Source organism: Pezoporus occidentalis, unplaced genomic scaffold, assembly GCF_034315485.1.
Source record: "Pezoporus occidentalis ecotype Australia unplaced genomic scaffold, CSIRO_AGI_Poc_V1 ctg1240, whole genome shotgun sequence".
Lineage (NCBI taxonomy): Eukaryota > Metazoa > Chordata > Aves > Psittaciformes > Psittacidae > Pezoporus > Pezoporus occidentalis.
In genome coordinates this window covers 1-23,819 of record NW_026913039.1, presented here as the reverse complement: position 1 = coordinate 23,819, position 23,819 = coordinate 1, and the positions used below count along the sequence as shown (strand labels likewise).

The 23,819-nt window shown below is 56.1% G+C and overlaps 1 protein-coding gene across 1 annotated transcript; it reads right to left on the bottom strand.

Moving 5' to 3' along the window:
* Positions 1–1,850: 1,850 nt before the first annotated feature.
* Positions 1,851–22,146, bottom strand: PPP2R1A (protein phosphatase 2 scaffold subunit Aalpha; the record flags this gene model as incomplete). Its single annotated transcript, XM_062607737.1, has 8 exons — positions 1,851–2,002; positions 4,779–4,849; positions 6,303–6,417; positions 8,450–8,605; positions 15,321–15,468; positions 18,713–18,945; positions 20,329–20,429; positions 21,943–22,146. Coding segments are annotated over 8 exons (1,180 nt in total), but the record flags the coding sequence as incomplete, so codon positions are not given.
* Positions 22,147–23,819: the final 1,673 nt, after the last annotated feature.

Genomic DNA, 23,819 nt, shown 5'->3' with positions numbered 1-23,819 from the left:
TAAAGGGGGTTTAAAGGGTCCTGGAAGGGGGTTAAAGGGGGCTTAAAGTGTCCTAATGGGCACCCAATGGGTCCCTATGGGTCGCTGTGGACCCAATGCCCCCCCACTGCCCCCCATTGCTCCCCAAAGGGGTCCATTCCCCCCCCATTGCCTCCCATTGCCCCCCATTGCCCCCCCATTAACCCCATTGCCCCCCATTGCCCTCACTGCCCCATAGCCCCCCCATTGACCCCCCCACTGCCCTCCCACTGCCCCATAGCCCCACCATTGACCCCCCCATTCCCCCCCACTGCCCCCCCACTGCCCCATAGCCACCCCACAGCCACCCCATTGACCCCCCCACTGCCCCCCATTAGCCACCCCACTGCCCCCCCCACTGCCCCATAGCCACCCCATTGACCCCCCCACTGCCCCATAGCCACCCCATAGCCACCCCACTGCCCCCCCATTGACCCCCACTGCCCCACAGCCCCCCCACTGCCCCCCCCACTGACCCATAGCACCCCATAGTGCCCCCATTGACCCCCACTGCCCCATAGCCACCTCACTGCCCCATAGCCCCCCCATTGATGCCCCACTGCCCCATAGCTGACCCACTGCCCCCCCACTGCCCCATAGCCACCCCACTGACCCATTGCCCCCCAGTGCCCCATAGCCACCCCATAGCCCCCCCACTGCCCCATAGCCACCCCACAGCCACCCCATTGACCCCCCCACTGCCTCCCATTGCCCCATAGCCACCCCATTGACCCCCCCATTGACCCCCCCACTGCCCCACTGACCCCCCCCCACTGCCCCATAACCACCCCATAGCCCCCCCATTGACCCCCCCACTGCCCCCCCATTTACCCCCCCCATAGCGCCCTATAGCGCCCCATAGCCACCCCATTGACCCCCCCATTGACACCCCCCAGTGCCCCATAGCCACCCCACTAACCCCCCATTGCCCCCCACTGCCCCATAGCCACCCCATAGCCCCCCATTGACCCCCCCACTGCCCCCCACTGCCCCATAGCCACCCCATAGCTGACCCACTGCCCCATAGCCACCCCACTGACCCCCCATTGCCCCCCCCACTGCCCCATAGCCACCCCATAGCCACCCCATAGCCCCCCCATTGACCCCCCCCATAGCGCCCCATAGAGCCCCATAGCGCCCCATAGCGCCCCCACTGACCCCCCCACTGCCCCATAGCCACCCCATAGCCACCCCATAGCCCCCCCATTGACCCCCCCCACTGCCCCATAGCCACCCCACTGCCCCCCCCACTGCCCCATAGCCACCCCATTGACCCCCACTGCCCCATAGCCCCCCCACTGCCCCATAGCCACCCCACAGCCACCCCATTGACCCCCCACTGCCCCCCCACTGCCCCATAGACCCCCCCACTGCCCCATAGACCCCCCACTGCCCCATAGCCATCCCATTGACCCCCCATTGACCCCTCCACTGCCCCATAGCCACCCCATAGCCCCCCCATTGACCCCCCCACTGCCCCATAGCCACCCCACAGCCACCCCATTGACCCCCCACTGCCCCATAGCCCCCCCATTGACCCCCCTACTGCCCCATAGCCACCCCACAGCCACCCCATTGACCCCCCCACTGCCCCATAGCCACCCCCTATGATGCCCCATTGATTCCCTACTGCTGCCCCATTGATTCCCCATTGACCCCCCCACTGCCCCATAGCGCCCCCATTGAGCCCCCCATAGCGCCCCATAGCCACCCCATTGACCCCTCCACTGCCCCATTGACCCCCCCACTGCCCCATAGCCCCCCCATTGACCCCCCCGTAGCGCCCCATAGCGCCCCATAGCGCCCCATAGCGCCCCATAGCGCCCCATAGCCCCCCCAGAGGCCCCACCTCGTCCTTGAGCTGGGCCAGGAAGAGGGGCAGGAGATGCTCCACGGTGTTGTCCTTGCCCAGGATGGGCGAGAGGCCCATGATGACCGAGGCGAGCGCAGACTTCACGTGCTGGTTGGCGTCCGACACCAGCTCCTGGGGGGCGGCAGTGGGGAATCAATGGGGCAGCAGTGGGGAATCAATGGGGAATCAATGGGGAATCAATGGGGAATCAATGGGGAATCAATGGGGCAGCAGTGGGGAATCAATGGGGAATCAATGGGGAATCAATGGGGAATCAATGGGGCAGCAGTGGGGCAGCAATGGGGCAGCAATGGGGCAGCAGTGGGGAATCAATGGGGAATCAATGGGGAATCAATGGGGCAGCAGTAGGGAATCAATGGGGCAGCAGTGGGGCAGCAGTGGGGAATCAATGGGGAATCAATGGGGAATCAATGGGGCAGCAGGGGGGAATCAATGGGGAATCAATGGGGCAGCAGTGGGACAGCAATGGGGCAGCAGGGGGGAATCAATGGGGAATCAATGGGGCAGCAATGGGGAATCAATGGGGCAGCAGTGGGGAATCAATGGGGAATCAATGGGGAATCAATGGGGCAGCAGTAGGGAATCAATGGGGCAGCAGTGGGGCAGCAGTGGGGAATCAATGGGGAATCAATGGGGAATCAATGGGGCAGCAGGGGGGAATCAATGGGGAATCAATGGGGCAGCAATGGGGAATCAATGGGGAATCAATGGGGAATCAATGGGGAATCAATGGGGAATCAATGGGGAATCAATGGGGAATCAATGGGGAATCAATGGGGAATCAATGGGGCAGCAGTGGGGCAGCAGTGGGGAATCAATGGGGCAGCAGTGGGGAATCAATGGGGAATCAATGGGGCAGCAATGGGGAATCAATGGGGAATCAATGGGGCAGCAGTGGGGCAGCAATGGGGTGGCAATAGGGAATCAATGGGGAATCAATGGGGAATCAATGGGGCAGCAGTGGGGTGGCAATGGGGAATCAATGGGGAATCAATGGGGCAGCAGTGGGGAATCAATGGGGAATCAATGGGGCAGCAGTGGGGAATCAATGGGGCAGCAGTGGGGAATCAATGGGGAATCAATGGGGCAGCAGTGGGGAATCAATGGGGAATCAATGGGGCAGCAATGGGGTGGCAGTGGGGAATCAATGGGGAATCAATGGGGAATCAATGGGGAATCAATGGGGCAGCAATGGGGAATCAATGGGGAATCAATGGGGAATCAATGGGGAATCAATGGGGCAGCAGTGGGGAATCAATGGGGAATCAATGGGGCAGCAATGGGGCAGCAGTGGGGTGGCAATGGGGAATCAATGGGGCAGCAGTGGGGTGGCAATGGGGAATCAATGGGGCAGCAGTGGGGAATCAATGGGGAATCAATGGGGCAGCAATGGGGCAGCAATGGGGAATCAATGGGGAATCAATGGGGCAGCAGTGGGGAATCAATGGGGCAGCAGTGGGGAATCAATGGGGAATCAATGGGGTGGCAATGGGGAATCAATGGGGCAGCAATGGGGAATCAATGGGGAATCAATGGGGCAGCAGTGGGGAATCAATGGGGCAGCAATGGGGAATCAATGGGGAATCAATGGGGAATCAATGGGGCAGCAGTGGGGAATCAATGGGGAATCAATGGGGCGGCAGTGGGGCAGCAGGGGGGAATCAATGGGGAATCAATGGGGAATCAATGGGGCAGCAGTGGGGAATCAATGGGGAATCAATGGGGCAGCAGTGGGGTGGCAATGGGGAATCAATGGGGCAGCAGTAGGGAATCAATGGGGAATCAATGGGGCAGCAATGGGGTGGCAGTGGGGAATCAATGGGGAATCAATGGGGAATCAATGGGGCAGCAGTGGGGCAGCAGTGGGGAATCAATGGGGTGGCAATGGGGAATCAATGGGGAATCAATGGGGAATCAATGGGGTGGCAGTGGGGAATCAATGGGGTGGCAATGGGGCAGCAATGGGGAATCAATGGGGCAGCAATGGGGAATCAATAAGGAATCAATGGGGCAGCAGTGGGGCAGCAGTGGGGAATCAATGGGGCAGCAGTGGGGCAGCAGTGGGGAATCAATGGGGAATCAATGGGGCAGCAATGGGGTGGCAATGGGGAATCAATGGGGAATCAATGGGGAATCAATGGGGAATCAATGGGGCAGCAGTGGGGCAGCAATGGGGTGGCAATAGGGAATCAATGGGGAATCAATGGGGCAGCAATGGGGTGGCAGTGGGGAATCAATGGGGAATCAATGGGGAATCAATGGGGAATCAATGGGGAATCAATGGGGCAGCAGTGGGGCAGCAATGGGGCAGCAATGGGGAGGCAATGGGGCAGCAATGGGGAATCAATGGGGAATCAATGGGGAATCAATGGGGCAGCAGTAGGGAATCAATGGGGCAGCAGTGGGGAATCAATGGGGTGGCAATGGGGAATCAATGGGGCAGCAGTGGGGAATCAATGGGGAATCAATGGGGAATCAATGGGGAATCAATGGGGCAGCAATGGGGAATCAATGGGGTGGCAATGGGGAATCAATGGGGAATCAATGGGGCAGCAGTGGGGCAGCAGTGGGGCAGCAGTGGGGCAGCAGTGGGGAATCAATGGGGTGGCAATGGGGTGGCAATGGGGCATCAACGAGGCATCAATGGGTTATCATCAACGGGGCATCATCAGTGGGGCAGCATCAATGGGGCACCCATGGGTGCGAGGACACCCCATAGCACCCCATCACATCCCAGCACCCTCCAAGCCCCCAAGTGCCCTAGAGGGTCCCCATCCCATCCTTCCCCCCCCCAAAGGCTGCCCCATAGCATGTCCCATAGGGTGCCCCATAGGGTGCCCCATAGGGCGCTATGGGGCGCTATGGGGTGCCCCATAGGGCGCTTTACCTTGATGCAGGGCAGGATCTGCCCCATGATCACGGCCTCGCGGCAGTCGGGGGCCAGGTTCTCGCAGAACTCTGCAGGGACGAGGACATGTGGGGCGGCTATGGGGCAGGAAGGGCCTTCCGTGGGCTCCCTATGGGGCTCTATGGGTCTCTATGGGGTCTCTATGGGTCTCTATGGGGTCTCTATGGGGTCTGTATGGGTCTCTATGGGTCTCTATGGGTCTCTATGGGGTCTCTATGGGTCTCTATGGGGTCTCTATGGGTCTCTATGGGGTCTCTATGGGGTCTCTATGGGTCTCTATGGGGTCTCTATGGGGTCTCTATGGGTCTCTATGGGGCTCTATGGGGTCTCTATGGGGTTTCTATGGGTCTCTATGGGTCTCTATGGGGTCTCTATGGGGTCTCTATGGGTCTCTATGGGGTCTCTATGGGGTCTCTATGGGTCTCTATGGGGTCTCTATGGGGTCTCTATGGGTCTCTATGGGTCTCTGTGGGGTCTCTATGGGTCCCTATGGGTCTCTATGGGTCCCTATGGGGTCTCTGTGGGTCGCTATGGGTTCTCTATGGGTTCTCTATTGGTCTCTATGGGTCTCTGTGGGTCCCTATGGGGTTTCTATGGGTTCTCCATTGGTCTCTATGGGTCTCTGTGGGTCCCTATGGGGTTTCTATGGGTTCTCCATTGGTCTCTATGGGTCTCTGTGGGTCTCTATTGGTCTCTATGGGTCCCTGTGGGTCACTATGTGGTCTCTATGGGTCACTATAGGTCCCTATGGGCTATGGGTTTCTATGGGGTCTCTATGGGGTTTCTATGGGTCCCTACAGGTCTCTGTGTGGTCTCTATGGGTCCCTATGGGTTCTCTATGGGTCTCTGTTGGTCTCTATGGGTCCCTGTGGGTCCCTATGGGATATCTATGGGGTCTCTATGATCTCTATGGGTCCCTATGGGTTCTCTATGGGTTTCTATGGGGTCTCTATGGGTCCCTATGGGTCGCTATGGGGTCTCTACAGGTTCTCTACGGGGTCTCTATGGGGTCTCTATGGGTCCCTATGGGTCTCTATGGGTCTCTATGGGTCTCTATGGGTCCCTATGGGGGCTCTATGGGATCTCTATGGGTCCCTATGGGTCGCTATGGGGTCTCTACAGGTTCTCTACGGGGTCTCTATGGGGTCTCTATGGGTCCCTATGGGTCTCTATGGGTCTCTGTGGGTCCCTATGAGTCTCTATGTGGTCTCTATGGGATCTCTATGGGTCCCCATGGGGTCTCTATGGGTCTCTATGGGCCGCTATGGGTTCTCTATGGGTTCTCTATGGGTCTCTATGGGTCCCTATGGGTCTCTATGGGTCGCTATGGGTTCTCTATGGGTTCTCTATGTGGCCTCTATGGGTCCCTGTGGGCTCTCTATGGGTCTCTATGGCTCTCTATGGGTCCCTATGGGCTATCTATGGGTCTCTATGGGTCTCTATCAGTCTCTATGGCTCTCTATGGGCTCTCTATGGGTCGCTATGGGTCGCTATGGGGCTCACCTTTGACCTTATGGGACGCAGCCGCCCGCACCTCGGCCTCGCAGTCCTTCATGAGGCTCTGGAAGGCCCCGACCAGGTCGCTCTTGGTGATCTCCGGCCCCACGGCGCGCTGGAGCTATGGGGCAGGAAGGGGCTTCAATGGCTCCTGCCCCATAGATGTGGGGCACGGGACCCACACCCAAAGGGGGCATCCAATGGGAGCAGGTAGGGGAGCACTGGAGAGAGGTAGAGCCCCAGAGTGCCCCATTGATGCTGCCATTGCTGCCCCACTGAGCCCCATTGATGTTCCCATTGAGCCCCATTGATGTTCCCATTGCTGCCCCATTGAGCCCCATTGATGTTCCCATTGAGCCCCATTGATGTTCCCATTGAGCCCCATTGATGTTCCCATTGCTGCCCCACTGAGCCCCACTGATGTTCCCATTGAGCCCCACTGATGTTCCCATTGAGCCCCATTGATGTTCCCATTGCTGCCCCACTGATGTTCCCATTGAGCCCCACTGATGTTCCCATTGCTGCCCCATTGAGCCCCATTGATGTTCCCATTGCTGCCCCACTGATGTTCCCATTGAGCCCCACTGATGTTCCCATTGCTGCCCCATTGAGCCCCATTGATGTTCCCATTGCTGCCCCACTGAGCCCCATTGATGTTCCCATTGCTGCCCCACTGATGTTCCCATTGCTGCCCCATTGAGCCCCACTGATGTTCCCATTGAGCCCCATTGATGTTCCCATTGCTGCCCCACTGAGCCCCATTGATGTTCCCATTGAGCCCCATTGATGTTCCCATTGAGCCCCATTGATGTTCCCATTGAGCCCCATTGATGCTGCCATTGCTGCCCCACTGAGCCCCATTGATGTTCCCATTGCTGCCCCACTGATGTTCCCATTGAGCCCCATTGATGTTCCCATTGCTGCCCCACTGAGCCCCACTGATGTTCCCATTGAGCCCCATTGATGTTCCCATTGAGCCCCATTGATGTTCCCATTGAGCCCCATTGAGCCCCATTGATGTTCCCATTGAGCCCCATTGATGTTCCCATTGAGCCCCATTGATGCTCCCATTGCTGCCCCATTGAGCCCCATTGATGTTCCCATTGAGCCCCATTGATGCTCCCATTGCTGCCCCATTGAGCCCCATTGATGTTCCCATTGAGCCCCATTGATGTTCCCATTGCTGCCCCACTGAGCCCCATTGATGTTCCCATTGCTGCCCCATTGATGTTCCCATTGAGCCCCATTGATGTTCCCATTGCTGCCCCATTGAGCCCCATTGATGTTCCCATTGAGCCCCATTGATGTTCCCATTGCTGCCCCATTGAGCCCCATTGATGTTCCCATTGAGCCCCATTGAGCCCCATTGATGTTCCCATTGAGCCCCACTGATGTTCCCATTGAGCCCCATTGATGTTCCCATTGCTGCCCCACTGAGCCCCATTGATGTTCCCATTGAGCCCCACTGATGTTCCCATTGAGCCCCATTGATGTTCCCATTGAGCCCCATTGATGTTCCCATTGCTGCCCCATTGAGCCCCATTGATGTTCTTCCATTCCCCCCCATGTTACCCCATTGCTCCCCATTGATGCTCCCATTCCCCCCTTGTGTTACCCCATTGCTCCCCATTGATGACCCCATTGCTCCCCACTGATGACCCCATTGATGACCCCATTGCTCCCCACTGATGACCCCATTGATGCTCCCATTGCTCCCAATTGATGACCCCATTGATGACCCCATTGCTCCCCACTGATGACCCCATTGACGCTCCCATTGCTCCCCATTGATGCTCCCATTGCTCCCCATTGATGACCGCATTGATGACCCCATTGCTCCCCATTAATGACCCCATTGCTCCCCCCAATGACCCCATTGATGCTCCCATTGCTCCCCATTGATGACCCCATTGCTCCCCCCGATGACCCCATTGATGACCCCATTGCTCCCCATTGATGACCCCATTGCTCCCCATTGATGACACCATTGCTCCCCCCGATGACCCCATTGATGCTCCCATTGCTCCCCATTGATGACTCCATTGATGACCCCATTGATGACCCCATTGACGCTCCCATTCCCCCCCATTGATGACGCGGTTGATGACGCGGTTGATGACGCGGCTGATGACGTCACCGCTGACGTCACTGACCTCGGTGAACTTGTCGGCCACCATGTACCGCACCCGCCAGGACTTGTCCTCGGCCGCCTGCCGCAGCGTGGGCAGCACCAGCGCCTCCAGCTCCTCCTGCGGCAGCAGCTGCGCGATGCTCACGCACGCCTCCACCGCCAGCAGCCGCACCGAGTCCTGTGGGAATGACATTGGGATCCATTGGGATCGATCCATTGGGATCCATTGGGATCGCTCCATGGGGATGCATCGGGAAGGGTCCCATAGGGAGGGCCCTGCGGCAGCAGCTGCGCGATGCTCACGCACGCCTCCACCGCCAGCAGCCGCACCGAGTCCTGTGGAGAACATCCATTGGGATCCATCCATTGGGATCGATCCATTGGGATCCATTGGGATCCATTGGGATCGATCCATTGGGCTGCATTGGGATCGATCCATTAGGATGCATTGGGATCGATCCATTGGGATGCACTGGGATTGATCCATTGGGATGCATTGGGATCGATCCATTGGGATCCATTGAGAATGATCCATTGGGATCCATTGGGATCGATCCATTAGGATGCATTAGGATCCATTGGGATCGATCCATTGGGATCCATTGGGATCCATCCATTGCGATCGATTCATTGGGATCCATTGGGATCCACTGGGATCAATCCATTGGGATCCATTGGGATCGATCCATTGGGATCGATCCATTGGGATTGATCCACTGGGATCCATTGGCATAGATCCATTGGGATCCATTGGGATCGATCCATTGGGATCCACTGGGATCGATCCATTGGGATCCATTGGGATGCACTGGGATCGCTCCATTGGGATGCATTGGGAATGATCCATTGGGATGCATTGGGATCGATCCATTGGGATGCATTGGGAAGGGTCCCATAGGGAGGGCCCTGCGGCAGCAGCTGCGCGATGCTCACGCACGCCTCCACCGCCAGCAGCCGCACCGAGTCCTGCATGGGGGGAATCACATTGGGATCCATCCATTGGGATCCATCCATTGGGATCCATTGGGATCCATCCATTGGGATGCATTGGGGTCGATCCATTGGGACCCATTGGGATCGCTCCATTGGGATGCATTGGGAAGGGTCCCATAGGGAGGGCCCTGCGGCAGCAGCTGCGCGATGCTCACGCACGCCTCCACCGCCAGCAGCCGCACCGAGTCCTGCATGGGGGGAAACATCCATTGGGATCAATCCATTGGGATCAATCCATTGGGATCCACTGGGATCGCTCCATTGGGATGCATTGGGATCAATCCATTGGGATCCATTGGGATCGCTCCATTGGGATGCATTGGGAAGGGTCCCATAGGGAGGGCCCTGCGGCAGCAGCTGCGCGATGCTCACGCACGCCTCCACCGCCAGCAGCCGCACCGAGTCCTGCATGGGGGGAAACATCCATTGGGATCAATCCATTGGGATCAATCCATTGGGATCCACTGGGATCGCTCCATTGGGATGCATTGGGATCAATCCATTGGGATCCATTGGGATCGCTCCATTGGGATGCATTGGGAAGGGTCCCATAGGGAGGGCCCTGCGGCAGCAGCTGCGCGATGCTCACGCACGCCTCCACCGCCAGCAGCCGCACCGAGTCCTGTGGAGAACATCCATTGGGATCCATCCATTGGGATCGATCCATTGGGATCCATCCATTGGGATCGATCCATTGGGACCCATTGGGATCGATCCATTGGGATCCATTGGGACCCATTGGGATCGATCCATTGGGATGCATTGGGATCGATCCATTGGGATGCATTGGGATGCATTGGGATCGATCCATTGGGATCGATCCATTGGGATCCATTGGGATCCATCCATTGGGATCCACTGGGATCGCTCCATTGGGATGCATTGGGAAGGGTCCCATAGGGAGGGCCCTGCGGCAGCAGCTGCGCGATGCTCACGCACGCCTCCACCGCCAGCAGCCGCACCGAGTCCTATGGAGAACATCCATTGGGATCCATCCATTGGGATCCATTGGGATCGATCCATTGGGACCCATTGGGATCGATCCATTGGGATGCATTGGGATGCATTGGGATCCATCCATTGGGATCGATCCATTGGGATCGATCCATTGGGCTGCATTGGGATCGATCCATTGGGATCCATTAGGATCGATCCATTGGGAGGCATTGGGATCAATCCATTGGGATCCATTGGGATCCATCCATTGGGATGCATTGGGATCGATCCATTGGGATGCATTGGGAAGGGTCCCATAGGGAGGGCCCTGCGGCAGCAGCTGCGCGATGCTCACGCACGCCTCCACCGCCAGCAGCCGCACCGAGTCCTATGGGAATCACATTGGGATCCATTGGGATCCATTGGGATCGATCCATTGGGATCCATTGGGATCCATTGGGATCCATTGGGATCGATCCATTGGGATCGATCCATTGGGATCCATCGGGATCGATCCATTGGGATGCATTGGGATCGCTCCATTGGGATGCATCGGGAAGGGTCCCATAGGGAGGGCCCTGCGGCAGCAGCTGCGCGATGCTCACGCACGCCTCCACCGCCAGCAGCCGCACCGAGTCCTATGGAGAACATCCATTGGGATCCATCCATTGGGATCCATTGGGATCGATCCATTGGGATGCATTGGGATCCATTGGGATCCATCCATTGGGATCGATCCATTGGGATCGATCCATTGGGCTGCATTGGGATCGATCCATTGGGATCCATTAGGATCGATCCATTGGGATGCATTGGGATCGATCCATTGGGATCCATCGGGATCGCTCCATTGGGATGCATCGGGAAGGGTCCCATAGGGAGGGCCCTGCGGCAGCAGCTGCGCGATGCTCACGCACGCCTCCACCGCCAGCAACCGCACCGAGTCCTGCATGGGGGAATCACATTGGGATCCATCCATTGGGATCCATCCATTGGGATCCATTGGGATCCATCCATTGGGATCCATTGGGATCGATCCATTGGGACCCATTGGGATCGATCCATTGGGATCGATCCATTGGGATCAATTAGGATCCATTGGGACCCATTGGGATCGATCCATTGGGATGCATTGGGATGCATTGGGATCGATCCATTGGGATCGATCCATTGGGATGCATTGGGATCGATCCATTGGGATCCATTGGGATCGATCCATTGGGATGCATTGGGATCGATCCATTGGGATGCATTGGGATCCATTGGGATCGAGCCATTGGGATCCATTGGGATCGAGCCATTGGGATCGAGCCATTGGGATCCATTGGGATCGATCCATTGGGATGCATTGGGATGCATTGGGATCGATCCATTGGGATCCACTGGGATTGCTCCATTGGGATCGCTCCATTGGGACCCATTGGGATCACTCCATTGGGATCGATGCATTGGGATGCATTGGGATGCATTGGGATCGATCCATTGGGATGCATTGGGATGCATTGGGAACGATCCATTGGGATGCATTGGGATGCATTGGGATCGATCCATTGGGATGCATTGGGATGCATTGGGATCGATCCATTGGGATCCACTGGGATTGCTCCATTGGGATCGCTCCATTGGGACCCATTGGGATCACTCCATTGGGATCGATGCATTGGGATGCATTGGGATGCATTGCGATCGATCCATTGGGCTGAATTGGGATCAATCCATTGGGATCGATCCATTGGGATCGATCCATTGGGATCGATCCATTGGGATCACTCCATTGGGATCGATCCGTTGGGATCCATTGGGATCCATTGGGATCCATCCATTGGGATCGATCCATTGGGATGCATTGGGATCCATCCATTGGGATCCATCCATTGGGATCCATCCATTGGGATCCATTGGGATCCGTTGGGATCGCTCCATTGGGATGCATCGGGAAGGGTCCCATAGGGAGGGCCCTGCGGCAGCAGCTGCGCGGTCCTCACGCACGCCTCCACCGCCAGCAGCCGCACCGAGTCCTGTGGGAAACATCCATTGGGATCCATTGGGATCCATTGGGATCGATCCATTGGGATGCATTGGGATCGATCCATTGGGATCCATTTGGATCGGTCCATTGGGATGCATTGGGAATGATCCATTGGGATGCATTGGGATCGATCCATTGGGCTGCATTGGGATCGATCCATTGGGATGCATCGGGAAGGGTCCCATAGGGATGCATTGGGAATGATCCATTGGGAAACACATAGGGATCCATTGGGAATGATCCATTGGGATCGCTCCATTGGGAATGATCCATTGGGAATGATCCATTGGGATCCATTGGGAATGATCCATAGGGATCCATAGGAAATCCCATAGGGATCCTTTGGGAAACACATAGGGATCCTTTGGGAAACACATAGGGATGCATTGGGAAACACAGAGGGATCCATTGGGAAACACATAGGGAATGGTCCCATAGGGAATCACATAGGGAACGGTCCCACAGGGAATGGTTCCATAGGGAATCCCATAGAGAATCACATAGGGATCCATTGGGAAACACATAGGGAATCACATAGGGAACGGTCCCATAGGGAATCCCATAGGAATCCATTGGGAAACACATAGGGATACAGAGGGACTCAAATACGGCATGGTCCCATACGGAATCCCATAGGGAATCATAGAGGGAATCCCATAGGGATCCATCACTGGGAATCACATAGGGATACATAGGGAATCACATAGGGAATGGTCCCATAAGGAATCCCATAGGGATCCACTGGGAATCATATAAGGATAAATAGGGAATCACCTAGGGAATCGTATAGGGATCCATTGGGAATCACATAGGGATCCATTGGGAATGGTCCCATAGGGAATCCCATAGAGAATCATAGAAGGAATCCCATAGGGATCCATTGGGAATGGTCCCATAGGGAATCCCACAGAGAACCACATGGGGAATCACACAGGGATCCATTGGGAATCACATTGGGAATCCCACAGGGACACATAGGGAACCACATAGAGAATGATGCCATAGGGAATGCCACAGGGAATCACATAAGGAATGGTCCCATAGGGATTGATGGGGATTGCATAAGGTATTCCATAGGCACCAATGGGAATCCCATGGGAATGACGGGAATTCAATAGCGAATAATGGGAATTCCATAGGCACCAATGGGAATTCCATAGGGAATGATGGGAATTCAATAGTGAATAATGGGAATCCCATGGGAATAACGGGAATTCAATAGCGAATAACCTGAATTCCATAGGCACCAATGGGAATTCCATAGGGAATGACAGGAATTCAATAGTGAATAATGGAAATTCCATGGGGAATAATGGGGATCCCATAGGGAATAACGGGAATTCAATAGGGACCAATGGGAATTCCATAGGGACCAATGGGAATCCCATAGGGAATGACGAGAATTCAACAGTGAATAATGGGAATTCCATAGGGAACAATGGGAATCCCATAGGGAATGATGGGAATGTCATGGGGAATGATGGGAATTCTACAGGAAATGATGGGAATCCCATAGGGAATAATGGGAATCCCATGGGGAATAATGGGAATTCCATCGGGAATGACGAGAATTCAATAGTGAATAATGGGAATCCCATAGGGACCAATGGGAATCCCATAGGGAATGACGGGAATTCAATAGTGAATAATGGGAATCCCATAGGGAATAACGGGAATTCCATAGGGACCAATGGGAATCCCATAGGGAATAACGGGAATTCCATAGGGACCAATGGGAATCCCATAGGGAATGATGGGAATTCAATAGTGAATAATGGGAATTCCATGGGGAATAACGGGGATCCCATAGGGAATAACGGGAATTCAATAGGGAATAACGGGAATTCCATAAGGACCAATGGGAATCCCATAGGGAATGATGGGAATTCAATAGTGAATAATGGCAATTCCATGGGGAATAACGGGAATCCCATAGGGAATGATGGGAATCCCATAGGGAATAACGGGAATTCCATAGGGACCAATGGGAATCCCATAGGGAATGATGGGAATTCAATAGTGAATAATGGGAATCCCATAGGGACCAATGGGAATTCCATAGGGAACGATGGGAATTCAATAGTGAATAATGGGAATCCCATAGGGACCAATGGGAATTCCATGGGGAATAACGGGGATCCCATAGGGAATAATGGGAATTCAATAGGGAATAATGGGAATTCCATAGGGACCAATGGGAATCCCATAGGGAATAACAGGAATTCCATCGGGAATGATGGGAATTCCATAGGGAATAACGGGAATTCCGTAGGGACCAATGGGAATCCCATAGGGAATGACGGGAATTCAATAGTGAAAAATGGGAATTCCATGGGGAATAATGGGGATCCCATGGGGAATAATGGGAATCCCATGGGGAACAATGGGAATCCCATCGGGAACGATGGGAATCCCATCGGGAATGATGGGAATTCCATAGGGAATAATGGGAATCCCATGGGGAATAACGGGAATCCCATAGGGACCAATGGGAATCCCATAGGGAATAACGGGAATTTCATCGGGAATGATGGGAATCCCATAGGGACCAATGGGAATCCCATGGGAATGACGGGAATTCAATAGTGAATAACGGGAATTCCATGGGGAATAATGGGGATCCCATAGGGAATAATGGGAATTCCATAGGGAACAATGGGAATCCCATAGGGAATAACGGGAATTCAATAGGGACCAATGGGAATTCCATAGGGAATAATGGGAATCCCATAGGGAATGATGGGAATCCCATAGGGAATGATGGGAATCCCATAGGGAATGATGGGAATTCCATGGGGAATAACGGGAATCCCATAGGGAATGATGGGAATTCCATAGGGAATAATGGGAATCCCATAGGGAATAACGGGAATCCCATAGGGACCAATGGGAATCCCATAGGGAATGACGAGAATTCCATGGGGAATAACGGGACCTGCTCGTCGGAGGCCAGGCTGGAGAACATGGGAATGATCTCGCTCTTGACGTGCTCGAGCTCCAGGACCTTGGCGAATTCCCCAAGCTTGGAAGCGGCGGCGCGGCGCACCATGGGCGTGTCGTCGGAGCACAGCGTGCGGAAGTACCTGCGGGACCGGGAATGGGATTGGGGGAACGGGGTAACGGGAATGGGATTGGGGGAACGGGATAATGGGAATGGGATTGGGGTAACGGGATAACGGGATAACGGGATAATGGGGTAACGGGAATGGGATTGGGGGAATGGGATAACGGGAATGGGATTGGGGGAACGGGGTAACGGGATAATGGGATTGGGGGAACGGGATAACGGGAATGGGATTGGGGGAACGGGGTAACGGGATAATGGGATTGGGGTAACGGGAATGGGATTGGGGGAACGGGGTAACGGGATAATGGGATTGGGGTAACGGGAATGGGATTGGGGTAACGGGAATGGGATTGGGGTAACGGGTAACGGGATATGGGGTAACGGGGTATGGGATAACGGTTAACGGGGTAACGGGTAACGGGATATGGGGTAATGGGATAACGGGGTAACGACATAACGGGATAACGGGATAATGGGATAATGGGGTAACGGGATATGGGGTAACGGGATATGGGGTAACGGGATAACGGGGTATGGGATAACGGGGTAACGGGATAACGGGGTATGGGATAACGGGGTAACGGGATAACGGGGTATGGGATATGGGGTAACGGGATATGGGATGACAGGGTAATGGGATAATGGGATATGAGATAACGGGGTAACGGGATAATGGGATAACGGGGTAACGGGATATGGGATAATGGGATAACGGGGTAACGGGGTAACGGGATATGGGATAACGGGGTAACAGGGTAACGGGATAATGGGATAACGGGGCAATGGGGTAATGGGATATGGGGTAACGGGGTAATGGGATAATGGGATATGGGATAACGGGGTATGGGGTAATGGGATACGGGATAACGGGGTAACAAGGTATGGGATGACAGGGTAATGGGATAAGGGGATATGGGATAACGGGGTAACAGGTAACAGGGTAACGGGATAATGGGATAACGGGGTAACGGGATATGGGATAACGGGATATGGGATAACGGGGTAATGGGATATGGGATAACAGGGTAACGGGGTAAGGGGATAATGGGATGACAGGGTAATGGGATAATGGGATATGAGATAACGGGGTAACGGCATAACGGGGTAACGGGATAATGGGATAACGGGGTAATGGGATAATGGGATATGGGATGAAGGGATGGGATAAAGAAGGGATGGGATGGGAGAGAAGGAATGGGATGGGAAAGGATAGGACGGGAGAGAAGGGATGGGATAAAAGGGATGGGATAAAAGGGATGGGAAAGGATGGGATGGGGTACCATAGACACCCTTGAGAACCATCTAAGATGGGTTGGGACCACCATGGTTGGGTCGAGGCCACCCTAGAGGCTCCCATTGACCCCCTAACACCCCAATGGCTCCTGAAGACATTGACCCCTAACACCCCAACGGCCCAACCTGAAGGGTTATAGGTTCTATGGGATGTCATAGATGGCCTTGAGGACCACGTACGATGCGATGGGACCACCATGGTTGGGTCGAGGACACCCTATAGGCTCCCACTGACCAACCTATGGACCATATAATGGGTTATAGGGTCAACATGAAGACCATGGGGTACCATAGACACCCTTGAAGGCCATCTACGATGCGATGGGACCACCACGTTTGGGTCGAGGACACCCTAGAGGCTCCCATTGACCCCCTAACACCCCAACGGCCCAACCTAAAGCCTATGGGATGCCATAGATGGCCTTGAGGACCACGTACGATGCGATGGGACCACCACAGTTGGGTCGAGGCCACCCTATAGGCTCCCACTGACCAACCTATGGACCCCATAATGGGTTATAGGTTCAATCTGAAGACTATGGGATGTCACAGATGCCCTTGAGGACCATCTAAGATGGCTTGGGACCACCACAGTTGGGTCGAGGCCACCCTAGAGGCTCCCATTGACCAACCTATGGACTCCATAATGGGTTATAGGGTCAACATGAAGACCATGGGGTACCATAGACACCCTTGAAGGCCATCTACGATGCGATGGGACCACCACGTTTGGGTCGAGGACACCCTAGAGGCTCCCATTGACCCCCTAACACCCCAACGGCCCAACCTAAAGCCTATGGGGTGCCATAGATGCCCTTGAGGACCATGTACGATGCGATGGGACCACCATGGTTGGGTCGAGGACACCCTATAGGCTCCCACTGACCAACCTATGGACCCCATAACGGGTTATAGGTTCAATCTGAAGACTATGGGATGTCACAGATGCCCTTGAGGACCATCTAAGATGGGTTGGGACCACCACGGTTGGGTCGAGGACACCCTATAGGCTCCCACTGACCAACCTATGGACCATATAATGGGTTATAGGGTCAACATGAAGACCATGGGGGTACCATAGACACCCTTGAAGGCCATCTACGATGCGATGGGACCACCACGGTTGGGTCGAGGCCGCCCTAGAGGCTCCCATTGACCCCCTAACACCCCAACGGCCCAACCTGAAGACTATGGGGTGCCATAGATGGCCTTGAGGACCACGTACGATGCGATGGGACCACCATGGTTGGGTCGAGGACACCCTATAGGCTCCCACTGACCAACCTATGGACCCCATAATGGGTTATAGGGTCAACATGATGTCAGACCCTTGATGGGGTTGGGTCGACCATAGACACCAACCTTGGAAGGCCATCTAGATGCCCTTGAGGACCACGTATGATGCGATGGGACCACCATGGTTGGGTTGAGGCCGCCCTAGAGACTCCCATTGACCCCCTAACACCCCAACGGCCCAACCTAAAGCCTATGGGATGCCATAGATGCCCTTGAGGACCACCTAAGATGGGTTGGGACCACCACAGTTGGGTCGAGGACACCCTATAGGCTCCCACTGACCAACCTATGGACCCCATAATGGGTTATAGGGTCAACATGAAGACCATGGGGTACCATAGACACCCTTGAAGGCCATCTACGAGGCGATGGGACCACCACGGTTGGGTCGAGGCCGCCCTAGAGGCTCCCATTGACCCCCTAACACCCCAACGGCCCAACCTAAAGCCTATGGGATGCCATAGATGCCCTTGAGGACCATCTAAGATGACAACATAAGACCATGGGATGCCATAGATGCTCTTGAGGACCACGTACGATGCGATGGGACCACCACGGTTGGGTCGAGGCCGCCCTAGAGACTCCCATTGACCCCCTAACACCCCAACAGCCCAACCTAAAGCCTATGGGATGCCATAGATGCCTTTCAAACCCCCCCCCACGGCACTCACTGCCTCAGCTCGGCCTTGACGGGGCTGGAGACGCGGGGGTAGCAGACGCTGAAGAGCCCGCAGGCCGAGGTGCGCGACGTGAACCAGTCGCCCCCCGCCAAGCGCTTGACCAAGGGCACGAAGTGGCCCTCCAAGTCGGGGGGGGCGTGCTCGTGGGACACGGCCCGCAGCGACTCCACCGCCTTGTCCCGCACCACCGTCTCCTCCACCGTGGCCAGGCTCTCCAGAGGGGGCTGAAAGCACAAGGAAGGGGGATGACGACACACAATGGGGATCCAATGAGGCCCAACGGGGATCCAATGGGACTCAAGGGGGCTCAACGGCACCTAAGCCATCCCAATGGCCAACGAACCCAACCCAAAGGCACCCAACCCATCCCAAAGGCACCCAACCCATCCCAATGGCCAACCAACCCATCCCAATGGTCAACAAACCCATCCCAATGGCACCCAACCCATCCCAATGCCAACCAACCCATCCCAACGGCACCCAACCAAACAGCACCCAACCCATCCCAATGGCACCCAACACATCCCAATGGTACCCAACACATCCCAATGGCACCCAACCCATCCCAATGGTCAACCAACCCATCCCAATGGCCAAGCAACCCATCCCAATGGCCAAGCAACCCATCCCAATGGCCAAGCAACCCATCCCAATGGAACCCAACCCATCCCAATGGTCAACCAACCCATCCCAATGGTCAAGCAACCCATCCCAATGCCAACCAACCCATCCCAATGCCAACCAACCTATTCAATGGTCAACCAACCCATCCCAATGGCACACAACCCATCCCAATGGCACCCAACCCATTCCAATGGCCAACCAACCCAACCCAAAGGCACCCAACCCAATGGCACCCAACCCAACCCAACGGCACCCAACCTGTCCCAATGGCACCCAACCCACCCCTATAGGACCCAACCCAACGGCACCCATCCCAACCCAATACCACCCAACCCAATGGCACCCAATGGCACCCCAATGGCACCCAACCTAAGGGCACCCAACCCGACGGCACCCACAGCACCCCAATGGCACCCAACCCAACACAACGGCACCCACCCCAATGGCACCCAATGCATCCCAATGGCACTCAACCTAATGGCATCCAACCCAACGGCACCCAACCCACCCCAATGGCACCCAACCCAACACAACGGTACCCAACGCAATGGCACCCAATGCATCCCAATGGCACACAATGCATCCCAATGGCACCCAACCCACCCCAATGGCACCCAACCCAACCCAATGGCACCCACCCATCATAATGGCACCCAACCCATCCCAATGGCACCCGACCCAACCCAACGGCACCCGACCCAACCCAAGGGCACCCAACCCATCCCAATGGCACCCAACCCAACCCAATGGCACCCAACCCAACCCAACGGCACCCGACCCAACCCAATGGCACTTGACCCAACCCAATGGCATCCAACGCAATGGCACCCAATGCATCCCAATGGCACCCAACCCAATGGCACCCAATGCATCCCAATGGCACCCAACCCAACCCAATGGCACCCACCCATCATAATGGCACCCAATGCATCCCAATGGCACCCACCCCACCTCAATAGCACCCATGGGTGCTGGGGCCCTACCAGCAGGCAATGCACGTATTCGGGCCCCCCGACGAGCGCGGTGAAGGTGCCCAACTGCTCGGCCAGCGCCAGCAGCACCTCGTCCTCATCGTAGATGGTGTCTGGGGGGGGGGAAGAGGCACCCAGCACCCATGGGTGCAGGCTTTGAACCCCCCAGAACCCTTCCTATTCCTTTGGCTCCTCCCATCCTTTAAGCTCCTCCCATTCCTTAAACTCACCCCATGCCCTTAAGCCCCGCCCACCCCTCAAGCTCCTCCCATCCCTCCTAAAGCCATCCCATCCAATAAGCTCCACCCACTCCCATAAGCCCCTCCCTTCCCTTAAACCCCTCCGCTTAAGCCCCGCCCACCCCTTAAGCCCCTCCCACCACTTCAGGCCCTCCTATCACCTAAGCCCCTCCCACCCCTTAAGCTCCTCCCACCCCCTTAAGCCCCTCCTACCCCCTTTAAGGACCTCCAATCCCTTAAGCCCCCTCCCCTCCCTTAAGCTCCTCCCCCCCATAAACCCCTCCCACCCACTTAACCCGCCCCAAACCCCTTAAGCCCCTCCCCTCCCAAGCCCCTCCCACCCCTTAAACCCCTCCCACCCCCTTAAGCCCCTCCTACCCCCTTTAAGGACCTCCAATCCCTTAAGCCCCCTCCCCTCCCTTAAGCTCCTCCCACCCATAAACCCCTCCCACCCACTTAACCCGCCCCAAACCCCTTAAGCCCCTCCCCTCCCAAGCCCCTCCCACCCCTTAAACACCTCCCACCCCCTTAAGCCCCTCCTACCCCCTTTAAGGACCTCCAATCCCTTAAGCCCCCTCCCCTCCCTTAAGCTCCTCCCACTACCTTAAGCCCCTCCCACCCCTTAACCCCCTCCCACCCCTTAAGCCCCTCCCACCCCTTAAGCCCCTCCCCTTCCCCCCCCCCCCTTAGCCTACAACAGGGCAGCTTTTGCGCCCCCATAGGAGCACCTAGGACCCCCCCCTTGTTACCCCCCCCCCTTGGGGCAAATACCCCCCCCTTTGGGGGCAAATTCCCCCCCTATGGGGGCAAATACCCCCCCCTTGGTTCAATTCCCCCCCCATGGGGCAAATACTCCCCCCCATGGGGCAAATACCCCCCCCTTGGGGGCAAATCCCCCCCCATGGGGGCAAATACTCCCCCCCATGGGGCAAATACCCCCCCCTTGGGGGCAAATCCCCCCCCATGGGGGCAAATTCCCCCTCTTTGGGGGCAAATACCCCCTCTTTGGGGGCAAATTCTCCCCCTATGGGGGCAAATACCCCCCCTTGGGGGGCAAATACCCTCCCCTTTGGGGGCAAATTCCCCCCCTTTGGGGGCAAATACCCCCCCTTGGGGGGCAAATACCCTCCCCTTTGGGGGCAAATTCCCCCCCTATGGGGGCAAATACCCCCCCTTGGAGGGCAAATACCCTCCCCTTTGGGGGCAAATTCCCCCCCTATGGGGGCAAATACCCCCCCATGGGGGCAAATACCCCCCCCCTTGGTTCAATTCCCCCCCCCATGGGGGCAAATACCCCCCCAGGGGGGCAAATACCCCCTCTTTGGGGGCAAATTCCCCCCCCATGGGGCAAATACACCCCCCATGGGGCAATTCCCCCCCCCCTTACCAGTAAGGAAGGGCAGGAGCTCGCTGCGGGTGCGTTCGACCCCCAGGGCCAAGGCAATGGTCGAGAGCTTCTTGATGCTGTTCAACCGGAGCTGCAAAGGGGGGGGGGTCAGGATTTGCCCCCCCAGGGGGTAAATGGGGGGATGGGGAGTCAGGATTTGCCCCCCCAGGGGGTAAATGGGGGATGGGGGGGTCAGGATTTGCCCTCCCAGGGGGTAAATGGGGGGAGGGGGGTCAGGATTTGCCCCCCCAGGGGGTAAATGGGGGGAGGGGGGTCAGGATTTGCCCCCCCAGGGGGTAAATGGGGGGGGGGGGGGTATTAAGCATCCTAAGGGGGGAAGGAGGGGGCAATGGGGGGGGAATGGGGGGGGTTATGGGGGGAAATGGGGGGTGTATAGGGGGAAATAAGGGTCTATAGGGGGCAAATGGGGGTTTATAGGGGGAAATGGGGGGCTAGGGGGGGGAAATGGGGGTGTGTAGGGGGATATGGGGATGTATAGGGGGAAATGGGGGGCTATAGGGGGAAATGGGAGGCCATAGGGGGGAAATAAGAGTCTATAGGGGGGAAATGAGGAGCTATAGGAGGGAAATGGGGGGGCTATAGGGGGGAAATGGGGGGCTATAGGGGGGAAATGGGGGGCTATAGGGGGGAAATGGGGGGCTATAGGAGGGAAATGGGGGGCTATAGGGGGGAAATGGGGGGTTATGGGGGGAAATGGGGGGCTATAGGGGGGAAATGGGGGGCTATAGGGGGGAAATAAGAGTCTATAGGGGGGAAATGAGGAGCTATAGGAGGGAAATGGGGGTCTATAGGGGGGAAATGGAGACCTATAGAGGAGAAATGGGGGTCTATGGGGGGTAAATAGGGGTCTAAAAGGGGGAAATGGGGGCCTATAGGGGGAAATAAGGTTCTGTAGGGGGCAAATGGGGGTCTATGGGGGTAAATATGGGTCTATAGGGGGGAAATGGGGGCCTATAGGGAGGAAATAAGGTTCTGTAGGGCACAAATGGGGGTCTGTGGGGGATATGGGGGTCTATGGGGGTGATATGGGGGTCTATGGGGGTGATATGGGGGTCTATAGGGGTGATATGGGGGTCTATAGCAGAAAATATGGGTCTGTAAGGGGAAAATGGGGGTCTATAGAGGGGAAATAGGGGTCTATAGGGAGTAAATAGGGGCTATAGAGGGAAATGGGGGGCTATGGGGGGGAAATGGGGGTCTCTAAGAAGGAAATGGAGACCTATGGGGGCAAATATGGGTCTATAGGGGGGAAATGGGAGTCTATGGGGGAAATGGGGGCTATAGAGGGAAATAGGGGTCTATAGGGGAGAAATGGGGGTCTATAGGGGGGAAATAAGGTCCTGTAGGGGGCAAACGAGGGTCTATGGGGGAAATGGGAGTCTATAGAGGGGAAATGGGGGTCTATAGGGTTTATATGGGGGTCTATGGGGGTTAAATGGGGGGTCTATGGGGGGGAAATGGGGGTCTATAGGGTGTAAATGGGGGTCTATAGGGGGAAATGGGGGTCTATAGGGGGTAATGGGGGTCTATGGGGGGAAATGGGGGTCTATAGGGGGAAATGGGGGTCTATAAGGGAAAATGGGGGGCTATGGGGGGGCAAATGAGGGTCTATAGAGGGGAAATGGGGGTCTATAGGGTGAAATAAGGGTCTATGGGGGGAAACGGGGGGCTATAGACGGAAATGGGGGGCTATGGGGGGGAAATGGGGGTCTATAGGGCTTATATGGGGGTCTATGGGGGTAAATGTGGGTCTATAGGGTTTATATGGGGGTCTATGGGGGTAAATGTGGGTCTATAGGGAGTAAATGGGGGTCTATAGGGGGAAATGGGGGTCTATAGGGGTTAAATGGGGGTCT